General features: G+C 41.5%; 1 protein-coding gene across 9 annotated transcripts in view; it reads left to right on the top strand.

Annotated features, from left to right (window-relative positions):
- The window catches only part of IFT122 (intraflagellar transport 122), a 72,526-nt gene that overhangs the window by 4,824 nt on the left and 54,375 nt on the right, over positions 1–13,327 (top strand). For 2 of the 9 annotated variants that reach the window (XM_058725912.1, XM_058725915.1), the window contains exons 2-5: positions 2,880–2,946; positions 4,293–4,377; positions 9,766–9,844; positions 11,581–11,657. In XM_058725912.1, coding sequence (XP_058581895.1) covers positions 2,880–2,946; positions 4,293–4,377; positions 9,766–9,844; positions 11,581–11,657 — 308 coding nt within the window. Of the gene's footprint in view, positions 1–120; positions 276–2,879; positions 2,947–4,292; positions 4,378–9,765; positions 9,845–11,153; positions 11,285–11,580; positions 11,658–13,327 lie in introns of those variants that run through there. The other 7 variants (XM_058725916.1, XR_009260695.1, XR_009260696.1 and 4 more) reach the window with 7 other exon arrangements.

The raw sequence follows: 13,327 nt of genomic DNA, 5'->3' as shown, positions 1-13,327 counted from the left end.
GACTTGGCCCAAATCAGACACTCAAATGATTTTCTGAGAATTCAACCCCAAATGATCCTTATGAAGAAGATCCCCACAGGAACCACTTTAATGAGCTTAGATTATCTACATTGCAGAAAGGGAGCCACAGGACCACGGATGACTGTAGAAGAGTGGTGCAGATCCTTTCCAAAATCTGGTACCTCATCACAGCAACCCACAGGTGTCAGGTGCTTGCACAAGGGTGGCCTGTGCACTCAGAGGTGCGATGGCAGCTCTCTTGCCTTGTGTTGTAGGTGAGGACTAAAGCTTGGACAGGGCATCAGTTCTAGCCCCAACTCCCTTCTGATTTTCATTTTACCACCCTGTTTCTCTTCAGTGTGATACATGCCAAGCACATTTCCCCATAGGTTCAGAGAAAGAAAGCCCAGGAAACAGTAAGGCCCAGATCTGTTACCAACTAATAGGAGGAAGCTGAAGAACTCAGTGTCTGTGTTTGCTTCTATCAAGAGGGATGCCTAACTGGAAAGGGTGTAATATTCATCAGCCAGCTGTTGAATATATGTGAAGAATTACTATTATTTTAAAAATTATTTTTATTAAAGGAGGCTGTTGTCCACAGAGCCTATATAAAAATTTTTTTGGATTCTACATGTAATGCCTTTTTTCCCCCCATTGATAAAGCATGGAAACTGTTGCTATTATATTATCGACTGTGACATATGCTAATAATAATGAAAATAAGGGCCACAGATCATAGTGGTTAGATCTTGGGCTTTGGAGACAGACTGCCTGGGTTTGAATTCTGGTTCCACCTCCACTCAGTAGCAGTATATTTCCTGGCAAGTTATTTAGCTTCTCCGTCTTAATTTGTCTCATTTGTGAAATAGGTATAGGGTTGTGAGGGGTAAGTGAGCTGATACATGTAAAACATTTAAATTGTACTTGCACACATAGTAAATAAATGTACTTAATAAATGTTATCCACTGTTATTGTTAAAGTATTAAAGATAACAGAGATTTGTCGTATTTGACAATAGTTCAAGTAGAAGGTAGAGAGTAGAAGGTAGTATAGCACAGACTCTACAGTCAGACCCAAGTTGAAATTCTGGCCCTGCCACTTGCTGGTCGTGTAATGTTGGGTGGGATAGTTGATTCCTCTGAGCTATGGTGTCCTCAACTACAAAACCGAGTAATAATTCTTACTTCATAGAATTGTGAGGATGAAATGAAATAATGCATTGGAAGAGCTCAGCACAGAGTATCTCTGCAAAATGCTCCAAGTACTCTTACCCGGGGTCTGTATTTCTAGATGACTTCAGGTATCAGGTGAATTTATCCCATGCTAAACCTTTGCAGTAGGCTGATTTGGCAGTGCTATCTAGCACATTTTTACTAGAGTCACCTGAACTAATGAAATCCCCTGCCGAGGGCATTCAAGAATCATTGCAATATGGCTCCAGCCTGTTGTTTTTCTAGCCTGATCTCCCCCTACTGCCTTACATATAGCCAAAGTTTCAGTCAAATTTGATTATTTAGATTATATGCTATTCCCCACCTTCATGTCTTTGCTTGTTCTGTTTTCTCTGCCTGAAATGCTGCACCCTCCAAATCTCCTCCTGCATGTCTCAAAAGCCCTATTTTTCTCACATACTTTTTTCTTCATGAAGCTTTTTCTCATCCTTTCTCCAAATCTTTTCTGCATCTTCCTCATTTGAATCCTGTAATATATGTTTTAATGTATCTCCTAAAACCTTTACACAGTATTATTCTGTAGTCATCTAATCTAAGAGGTCACTGATTGTAAAATACCGTTATTTTAAGTACCACTAAAAAACCAAAAAATGCTTCCAGTTAAGCTGACACATCATCAATTATAAGATACATAACCTCAGAGATTTTATTTTGAGAGAGATAGAGAACAAGCAGGGGAGGGATAGAGAGAGGGAGACAGAATCCCAAGCAGCCTTCGTTAAGTCAGTGCACAGCCTGATGCGGGGCTTGAACTCATGAACCTTGAGCTGAAATCAAGAGTTGGATGCTTAACCAACCAAGCCACCCAGGCACACCCTCCGCCCCAACCTCAGAGATTTTAAAATGTGAAAAAAATGTATGCTTCAGAGTTGATGACATATGGTAGTTCTTTGTGAACGTGTCTGAGTCATATCTTCCCAGTGGATGGGATTTCTTTGAGGGCAGGGAGCGAATGTGATTTACTCATTTTGTATCAGTTACTATTGCCTAGCACCTAAAAGGCATTCATTAAATATCCAGTTGGTTGGAAATAATAATGATATTTTTATTTTATTTATTTTTTTAATGTTTTTATTTATTTTTGAGACAGAGAGAGACAGAGCGTGAGTGGGGGAGGGGCAGAGAGAGAGGGAAACACAGAATCCGAAGCAGGCTCCAGGCTCTGAGCTGTCAGCACAGAGCCCAACGCGGGACCTGAACTCACACACTGTGAGATCATGACCTGAGCGGAAGTCGGACGCTCAACCGACTGAACCACCCAGGCGCCCCAATAATGATATTTTAATAAATGACCAGTTTTTCAGAGACATGCGGATTTAGTAACCCTCACGCATTCTCTCAGTTTGTGTAGTCTTTATAGGAGAGTTAGTGCCTTCAACTGTTGACCCTTTGAATCATCTCTGGCGTCTGGACAAGTGGAAACTGGGACATGAAGCTAACTGCCAAGTAAATCGTGATTGAATGGACTGCCAAGGTGCGGTGGCTGAACGGAATTTGCAACCAAATGCAATTCTTAGCCATTATTTTTCTCTCTCATACACAAGCAGTATTTCATCATGGAAATAAAGTTTGCTTTCCTGGCCATTAGCAGACCTCATCCTTTTGGTTCCTAATTGTCCTTTTGTCTTGTCTTGTCTCCTGTTTAGTATATATGACCTCGCATTTAAGCCCGATGGAACGCAACTGATTTTGGCTGCAGGAAACAGATTACTGGTAGGATTTTGTCTGAGTTTCCTTTTTAAGTGCTTTTTTCCCTCTCCCTCTTGTAAGTGCTCTGAAATTTGACCCTTTATTTTTTAAGATAAAAAAGGCAAGCGCGGAAAAACCAGTCATTACTTTTTAATAGGGAAGGAAATGGGCTATTTAAAACAGGTAAGTAAACTGTCTATCAGATAGGAACCTGTGAACAATACCTCCTTTGGAGTCATTAATCTTTCCCTTTTTACTTTGAGACACCCATGAAAGAGTTGAAAACAATTAATCAAAATGCCTTTGAAACTGGGCTAGTGTCAGTTCACATTTTGTCCCCCTGAAAAATTTAAGCAACAAGACTGAAGGGGTTCCCTCCCTGAGAAGCCAGATAGCTTGACCCCAACTTTTAGGCATTGGCCTACCTAAACAATTCCATATGGATGCTGTCCTTTTTTCATATTTTCAAAGAATATAGCTAGTCTGGAACTTATCCCAGTATATAAAAGTAATTTTCAGAGGACTCTTTATGTTTGACCTAAAAACCTTTGTATGATCTCTCCTTCCTCCTGCGTAAGTCCACTTCCCCTTGCTCTGTTGTCTCTAGATATGCAGACTGACTGATCTCCATTCTCTTTATGGTAACTACATAATCTTAAAGCCTTGGTTACATTGTTCTGCAGACTTCTTCTCACCAGGGTAAACAATCCAAATTCTTTTACTTTTTTTTCATAGGTTATCTTCTCTAACACCGTTTTTTGGAGGGTTTTGCCTTGATTACTCAGATAGTGTGTTTTTTAAATATCCACACATTTATAGATGTTACAGTGCTACAAAATATCCTAAATCCATGTTACAGCTGGGTTTTATCATACTTCCTCTGATTTGTAAACCTGGAGTTCAGGTCTATGACTTTCAAACTCTTGATAGCAAATATGAAACATTTCTCTATTATGTTGATACTGGAGTCAGGCTAGAACTAAAATTTAATCATGTTGTAGCGGACTCTGTGTGTGTGTTGACTTTATTTGGGAGAGTTTAGCTTGATTGGTCATATATCCAAATTCACATAAGATGAATGAACTTTGTAGTGAAGTTCCACAGAGTGAAGTTCTATTTCTCAAGAATTAATGATATGTTCCTGGCCATGTAATTCACAGAGTTGGGACCTCTACTTTTTGGGTTTCTCCACTTAGAGTCACATTCTTTCTGGGTTTTTTTGGTGTAGTTTTTACTTGATGCAAATTTAGAATATTGACAAATGTTTTGTCATTTAAACAACAACAACAACAAAAAGCAGCAGCAACCTGCAGGAATTCTGACTAATAGATGTCATGTGGATAATGTGTAATTTTGTGTCTTTTTGCCAGGTTTATGACACCTCTGATGGCACCTTACTTCAGCCCCTAAAGGGACACAAAGATACTGTGTACTGTGTGGCGTATGCAAAGGATGGTAAGAGGCTGCTCTGGTTTTATACCCTCTGTAATGGTCTCATAGCTGCTCATTTTTCTCCTTAGTCACTCCTTAATTAGTGTTAGTAAGCTGACATACAACTCACAATCACAGAAGATAGTTAAGTTTCTTACTTTATTTCAATCATTCAAGTCAATAAGGGCCATCTATGTGCCAGGTATTATTCTAGGTGCTTGAGATAATGAAGTAAATTAAACAGTATGCTGGAAGTAGGGCAGAATAAGGGGAATTGAGAATGCTGGATGGGGCAGGGGATGGGTATGGGAAAGGAAAGGGTGGTGACGGTGGGCTTATTGAGATAGGGACAGATGAGCAAAGTCTTGAAGGTGGAGAGGCAGTGAGATTCTGATAGTGGGCATCCAGAAGAAGGAAAACCATAGCAAAGGCTCTCAGGTGGGAGTGTGCCTTCCAGGGGCTTTTGTGGAGTGAGTCAGGGGGAACAGTAGGGGATAAGGATAGAGAGGTAATAGGTATGGATGGGGTGGCCAGATCATGTTGGCTGTTATAAGGACTTTGACTTAGATTCTCAGTGAAAATGGGGAACCACTAAAGACTTCTGAGCAGAGGAGAGATCTGATTTGATTTATATTTTTAAAAGGATCCCTTTAGCTGATGTTTTAGAAACAGTCTGCAGGGGGTAAGGGTTGGAGCAGGGAGACGAGTGAAGAAAGCATCATCCAGGCAACTTTTGTAACACTAGTGATGGTGGCTCAGATCTGTGGGAGCAAAGGAAGTAGTAAGGAGTGGTCAGATTCTGGATATGGTTTGAAGGTGGAGCAAACAGGATTGCCTGAAAGACGGTGTGTGTGGTGTGAAGAAAGTAGTCAGGTGTGACTCTAAGGGTTTTGACCTGAGCTACTGAAAAGGTTGGAGTTGCTTTCCACTGAGATGGGAAAGGTTTCAGGTAGAAAAACTTACAGTGGAAGATCAGGAGTTCAGTTTAGGACATGTTGAATTCGAGAAACATTGATGCTGGAGGGGAGAGGGGAAGGACTTGCCAGGAAAGAGTTGTTGAGTTGGCAAGAGGAGATGGGATCTATGACCTAGATGGGACATGGTGGGAAGGTAGAAGGTACCACCACGATGTTGGCAAGTGGGGGCATGTGGTATTAGGAATCTAATGGAAATTCTTTTCCATTCTTTCAGTGAAGTAGGAAGCAATGTCATCTGAGAGTGAGGATTGGGAGGGAGGTATCAGAGTTGAGGAGAAAGGAAAAACTGGCAAACTGCCATTTAGGAGAATGGCTGAGTAAATGTACTGTGAAATCCCAAGCAATACGAAGGGCCCACTTGAAGCTGGTTATGAATTGAAAATGAGATTCATTGGTGTGATTATGTCTTTCTCTCCACTACTTGAGCTGCATAGATGCAGGGACAGGGGTGGTGGAGACTTGGATTTAACCAGGTTGGTAGGTTTGCAGGCACCTCTGAAGATGAAATAAGAGGGCAAGGGAGTGGAGGATGTATGTGAAGCAGTGATCATATACAGTGACTTTGAACTGTCGGCCATTGTAATGAGGGATCAGAGGACCACAGGGGGGTGGGCAGTGGAGAGGTTCTGGTGGACTTGAAGAGGGTTATTGGATGTGGTAAGGTGACAAAGAGGAGAGGTGGCAGTCAGAGAATGGGTGCATTCTCTATGTGGGATTAGTGGAAAGAACATGGACTTTGGAATGAGATGGTTCTACGTTCCAATCCCAAAGGTTCTGGGAGTTTGAGGTAGTTATTGAGTCTTCTTGAGTCTCAATTTCCTCATGTGTCAAACGGATATAGGATGAGAGGTAACATTCTGTGACCACTGCTGAGAAGGCACAAAATTGGAATGTTACAATGCTTGAACAAACTTTGGAGATCAGTCAGGTTCCAGGTTTTTAACTTCTTTTGGATGATGAACCTCTTTGAGAATCCAATGAAAGCTATAGACCTCTTCATAGAAAAGTGCACATTCTTCATATATACACACGATTTTGTGGGTATAGTTTTAGTGTCATCTAGCCCAATGTCTTCATTTTAGCCCATCATAAAGACATGGAAAAGTCAAGTAACCTGCTAAGGTCATGTAGCAAGTCAGTGGCAAAAACATTATTTCTTGCCTCATAGTCAAGTGTGCTGTGCCACGGTAGCCATGGTTTTTTTTGGTTGTTTTGTTTTGTTTTGTTTTTATGTGTGTGTTTGAGTTCAAATTCAGAGTAACGCCATGAGAAGGCCTTGGGGTCCTCTGGAGTTTATAAGCCTGGGGACTCTTTGGCTTACTATGCCACTAGGGCCCTTGAGGGTGTCAGAGTGTGGCCTGCCATTAGTGGCATTTGTCAGCATTTGCAGAGTCCTGTCACACATATCATCAGATTTGATCTTCCCAACAACCCTCTGGAGCACTCAGAGAAGTTCTCAGCTCCTCTCACGGAGGAGAAAACAGGTTTGGAGCAATTACGGCGGCAGCCGGTCATGGTGGCAGCCGGTGACGGTGGCACATATGTGCCTGCCCCAGATCCTCCTGACTGCAGAGCCCTCATGCCTTCTAGTATTTCATGCTGCCTCTTCATGACACATAATGATTGAGAAGTCTTTTAATTCCTCTCAATCGGCCTTTTCTCCTTGGATCTAGAAAGGGAAATGCTCTCAATTATGGTATTGCTCTTTAAGTTTGCTTGTTTCCAGTGTCTCCCTTAAGTTTAGCAAATACTTAATGAACAGCCATGATATAAAGGTATGTAAGAACTAGTTATTTTGGTTCAAGAAAAACATGACAATATGAAGAAATAATTGTAATAGTAGCTAATATTTTTTTTAGCATTGATTATATTCTGGGTACTGTCTGAAATACTTTAATCTCATTTAATCATCACAACAACTGTGAGGTGAATACTATTGTTGCAGCCGCTTTTCAGATGAGGAAATGAAAGCATGGAGATGTTCAGGAACTTATTTCAGGTCCGGCAGCTGGTACCATCACTGGGAATTCCAACTCAGACTCTGAGCCCATAGCCCATACTCTTCAACACCATGTCTTACTGTCTGCCAGTGTTGGGGGAGTAGTGACAGGAATAATAACAAATAAAAGCAGCTTCTGAAAAATAAATACATACATACATACATACATACATACATGCAGCTTCTGTGTATTTAATAGATGCAGCAGTATCATATGGCTCACCCAAATATCTACTGTTCCAGCCATTGTGAAAGGTGTTTTACAGATATCATCTTAGTTGTCCCCCTGCACAAAGTCTCTGAGGAAGGTGTTACTACCCCTTTTTGTTTCAGATGTAGAAGCTCAGAAAACAATGACTTGCTCAGAAAACAGGTCAACTTCTATTTGCCTTAAGAACAAAGTCTAAAAATCCTTAACAAAGGTTACAAAATCTGGCCCATGGTTAATTCTTTTTTTTTTTTTTTTTTATATAATTTCTTGTCAAATTGGCTAACATACAGTGTGTAAAGTGTGCTCTTGGTTTTTGGGGTAGATTCCCATGGTTTATCACTTACATACAACACCCAGTGCTCATCCCAACAAGTGCCCCCCTCAATGCCCATCACCCATTTTCCCCTCTTCCTCACTCCCCCCATCAACCCTCAGATTGTTCTCTGTATTTAAGAGTCTTTTATGGTTTGCCTCCCTCATTCTCTGTTTATAACTATTTTCCCCCTCCCTTCCCCCATGGTCTTCTGTTAAGTTTCTCAAGATCCACATATGAGTGAAAACATATGATATCTTTCTCTGCCTGACTTATTTCACTCAGAATTATCATGGTTAATTCTTCCTTATCTCTCTCCAGAGTAGGTGAAGACTCCTTATTGTTTGCGCCTTGATACTCTGCTGCACCTCTTAAGTACTACTTGCAAATTTGCAACAATGTAATTAATAAGTAATTACTTATTATATGTTGCCTCTCTAGTCCATTCTTTCATGGTTTTCAAAGAATTTTAAAAACTTTAATACAGTTCAAATCAGTGTGCCAGGTTCATTTCAGGTCCTTCTGTGCCAGACCTGGGGGCAGGGACTGTTTCAGTTTCTCTTCTTTCTCTCTGTCTGTGATGACGAAAGTATAAAGGTATCTACTGCATCGAACATCAAACTTCATGTTATCCTTATCTTTATTTAATTTCATTTATTCTATTTTTAAAAAATGTTTTATTTGTTTTTGATAGAGAAGGGGACAGAGGATCCAAAGTGGGCTCTGTGCACACAGCAACAAGCCCGATGTGGGGTTCAAACTCAAAGAACTGTGAGATCATGATCTGAGCCGAAGTTGGGTGCTCAACCAACTTAGCCACCCAGGCGCCCCATGCTTATTTTTCTTGATCTTGATGGATTTGGCATCCTTTCATCTGGCTGTGAGCAGAAAATCCTTGATTTCTTCAATTTGGCAAGGCGTGGCTATGAGGGGCACAAGGGAGCGTGCAGCTGGCACCACCCGAGAGACCCAGTCCATTCTTTCATAAAGCCCAAGTAGTGTGGACATGAAAATCTCATTTGTTGCTCTTGCTTAAAGCCTTTCTTTGAGTTAAAGAACAAGATCTTGACTATGGCCTTGAAGCTGCTAGAGATCTATCCTCTACCCACCTCCCCCTTGGCTCTTGGTATTCCATGCTGCTGCCTCTCAGCCAATCAGACATACCAGGCTTTTCTTACCTCAAGGCCTTTGTATATCTTTTCTATCCATGTGGATGGGTCTTTTGCCTCTACCTGGCTAAGCTTTGCTCATCCTTTAGGTCTCAACTGAAGGTTCTCCTCCTGAGAAGCTTTTCCCTCATCTAAATTACGTCCCCCAGTTATTCTCTTTCCTAGGACTCACTTCATTTCTTAGCACATTATGTTCATGTTAGATTAAATTCATTCAATGCCTACTTTTCCCACTACACTAAGCTCTGTGAAGGTAGGGATTACATGTGCTTTAATTACTACTTAATCCTTAGCATAGAACATGATACTTAACATGTGGTAGGCCCTCAATACATCTTTGTTTACTCAGTGCCAGAAAAAGTAAAATTTGAACCCAAACTTCCTGAACTGCCACCCAGTACTGATAAGAAAAAGAAGTAGAGGGGCGCCTGGGTGACTGTCGGTTGAGCATCTGACTCTTGATTTTGGCTGAGGTCATGATCCCAGGGTCGTGGGATTGAGCCCCATGTTGGGCTCCATGCTAAGTGTGGAGCCTCCTTAAGATTCTCTCTCTCTTTCTCTCTCTCCCTCTGCTCCTCTCCCCCCCGACTCTCTCTAAAAAAACAAAAACAAGTAGAGAAGCAGCTGACACTTGCTAGTTAACCTTAAAGAACTAGTTTTCTAAGAAACTCCTTTCTAGGAAATACTCTTTGAGAAATGCTGGTTTAAAACAAATATGAGTTTTCTTTTTAAAACACTTTTAGGCAAGCGCTTTGCTTCTGGATCGGCTGATAAAAGTGTTATTATCTGGACCTCAAAATTGGAAGGCATTCTGAAATACACGTAAGTAACCATTTAGGTGTGCAGTATTATTGGTTTGGCTCTGATTGAGCTACTGTAGCAAAAGCCCCTTAGAAATAATATAAGCAAGAACTTTTTTTCTCTGCAATTGAATTTGAGGTTAAGTTATAGATAGGAGTATATGGTGGGTATAGGAAAGTTAGGTAATGAACAAATGAATGAACATTTGAGCACAACTAGCCTGGCCAGCACTGAGCTAGGTGTTTTCATATAGCTCAGTTTAGTTACTCTGACACCACAGATTCCACCTGAGTCCAACTTGTCCCCTTCTAATGCCCCCATTTCAGGGAATGGCATCACATCCACCCAGTTTCAACAGCCAGAAACTTGGAGTCAGTGTGCACCAGGCTTCCTCTCTGCAGAGACTTTGCTCATGTTCTTCCCGTTCTTCCCATTCCTCCTCCGCCAGGTTAACCCTACTTGCTCTGAGATCTTAGGCTCATATGTTGCTTCTATGTGAAGCCGTTCCTGCCCCTCTAGACTCAGTCAGGCCTCCTTCCTGGTATTTCTCACAGTTGTAGTTTTACATTTATTCTGGTGATCGATGGCTGTCTCCCATCAGCCTGTAAATTCTGTGAAGGCAAACACTGCATCTATTTTTGCTTACCCATGTGTTCCTGGTGCTTAGTGCAATGTCTGGCCCATAATCAGTACTTAACAAATGATTTTTTTCTTTTTAATTGTGATGAAATACACATAACATAAATTAATCATCTTAACCGTTTTTTTATGCGTACAGTTCAGTTGTATTAAGTACATTCATGTTGTTATATAAAACCTCCATAGCTCTTTTCATCTTGCAAAACTAAAACTCCGTACCCATTAAACAACTGCTATTCCCTGGGCCCTCAGCCCTTGGCAATCAGTATTTTACTTTCTGTCTCTATGAATTTGACTTCTTTAGGCACCTTATGTAAGCAGAATCATATAGTATTTGTCATTTTGTGACTGATTTATTTCACTTAGCCTAAAGTCCACTAAGTTTATCCATGTATCAGAATTCCCTTCCTTTTTAAGGCTGAATTATATTCTAGTGTGTGGATATAGCACATTTTGTTTATCCATTCATCTGTCATTGATGGACGTTGAGTTGCTTCTACTTCTTGGATATTTTGAATAATGCTGTTGTGTACATGGGTATATACATCAATGAACAACTTTTGAATGAGTGAATAAATAAATGAACGAATGAATGAATGAAGTTATAAGCAAAACGTTACCTAGAAGCGAAGAAATAAAATAGAGGCTGAGATGACATACGTGACTCACTCAGCTTTCGCTATTGTCTCAGGATTTGCCGTGTTTCCAGATCTTGGCCTGTAACATCTTCATTGCATCTCCGTCCTGTATTTCCAGGCCTCCACAAAGCAATAATTAACAGCCGTGAATAAAGCACTTCCTGTGTACCTGGTGCTAGGCTAGGTACTGTACATCATTATCTTATCAGCTAACAAACCAGAGGTATCAAGAGCGCTGGTCCTGGAGGAGGTTGCATTTAAACCAGGCCAGTCTGGTGGGTAATGTTTAAGAGAGGAAAATGGTGGGTGAGGGGCAATCCAGCAGAGGAGAATTCATCCCTGTGCTTTTTGTTGATCACTGGCATAAGAGCCTGTAGTGTGTAGTCAGAGAGACTGTGGGCTCATCATAAAATCTTCAGTTGTTGCCACTGAAGCATTTGTGGTTTGCTGCATAATAATCTATAGTTGTTTACTTGTTAGGCACAATGATTCTATCCAGTGTGTCTCCTACAACCCTGTTACCCACCAACTGGCATCTTGTTCCTCTAGTGACTTTGGTAAGTTCTGATTCCTGATGTCTTGTCCTGGAGTTACTGAAAATCTGGGCAAAAAATGTTGAAATCCATCCAGAATGTGGTGGTTTTGTCCTGAGAGAGTTCATGCTACTTCCCTGCCTTTAATAGCTGAGGGGAGGCTGACAGTTATCTTTAAATTGTAGAGAAACCAAAAGAGTGAATGGTGACATTGAATCTGGTACAAAATCTGGGAGACAGCAGGAAGGGCCCCAGGGAGGGAAATGGTAAGAAGGGTGGGAGAGCACAGACATAACGTTATGCTGCTGCCTCTGGGGAACCTTCCCACCTCACCTGGCAGGAACCAGTGATTGTCTCCACTTCTGTGTCCCCCAGCATCCTTGTATGTGTGAAATTCTTCACTATTTCAACTTGTGCTTCTTGTGTAGTGTGTCACCATTACTTGTCTGGTGGCTGTAGCTGTCCTTCCTGAGGGGCTGGATACCCTGAGGAGATTACTGTGGCCCCACTCATGGCATTGGCATGGTGCTGACACAGAGGAGAGGCCAGTGAAATGGCCCTTGAGGCAGGGAGGGAAGGAGCAGAGGCCTGTAGGTTATCTCTGTCAAGACCAATTTTGCTTTCAGCTCATCAGTTCTGTCTTCCTTGCTGACAGTGGGTACAACAGAACAGCCATTATTGAGGAGTGAGAGACCATGTAATCCCTCTCAGTGTTTCACGGTCCTTATCCTACCTGTGTACCTCACTGCCAGAGTGACAGAGATCTGAGGTTCAAGAGAGAATATAATTGAAAGCACATTGTATAAAAGGGAAAGGGACTGTCATTCATTAAAAATGTTAACCCCTATGTGAGGCACTGGTCTGTGTGCTTACTTTTTTTGTTGTTTATTTATTTATTTTGAAGGAGAGAGAGCATATACAGGTGTATATGTGAACATGGGAAGGACAGAGAGAGAGAGAGAGAGAGAATCCCGACACAGGACTTGATCCCATGAATCATGAGATCGTCACTTGGGTGAAATCAAGAGTTGGACGCTTAACCAACTGAGCCACCCAGATGCCCCTTTGTGCTTACTTTTGTGATTAAAAAGACAACATAGAATCCCTGCCCTCAAAGAGCTTGTGGTTTGGGGCAGGTGGAGAGGTAGAATTTGTAAAAATAGAATATCAAGTAATAATAATAATAATTAATAATAATAAAATATTTGTTGAATGCTTGTGATGTGCTAGGCACTGTACTGAGAGTTAAAATGAATTCCTATTTGAGCTGTATGACCACCCCTAAGGTCAGATATTCTCATTCCCACACCACTGATGAAAAAGAACTGGGGCTTAGAGTGGTTTGGTGACTCACTTGAGGTTGCCCAGCTGATAAGTGGTGGAACCAGGGCTTGGACCTCAGCCATGCAATTATATCTAAGGCATGATCTGGTAAATAGTGCTGAGGGAGGCCCAGGAGGGAGAGATTTCCTTTGCTGGAGGCTCCAGGCAGGCTCAGTGGAGCATAGACAAGATGTATAAAAGTTGAACATTTGCGGGAGGCATTCTGGACCAGGGAGAGGGAGAAACAAATAGCTTGTTTGATGTTGCACCTTGCTATGTAAGTATATTATTGCCCTGGATTTATTTTCTTGATCATACTTCATGTCTCAGGCAAAGAGTAGAACTTGTTCGTGTTGCCTAGATGTACGCCT

The sequence above is a fragment of the Neofelis nebulosa genome, chromosome 4 (assembly GCF_028018385.1).
Source record: "Neofelis nebulosa isolate mNeoNeb1 chromosome 4, mNeoNeb1.pri, whole genome shotgun sequence".
NCBI lineage: Eukaryota > Metazoa > Chordata > Mammalia > Carnivora > Felidae > Neofelis > Neofelis nebulosa.
This window is presented reverse-complemented; position numbering and strand designations above follow the sequence as displayed.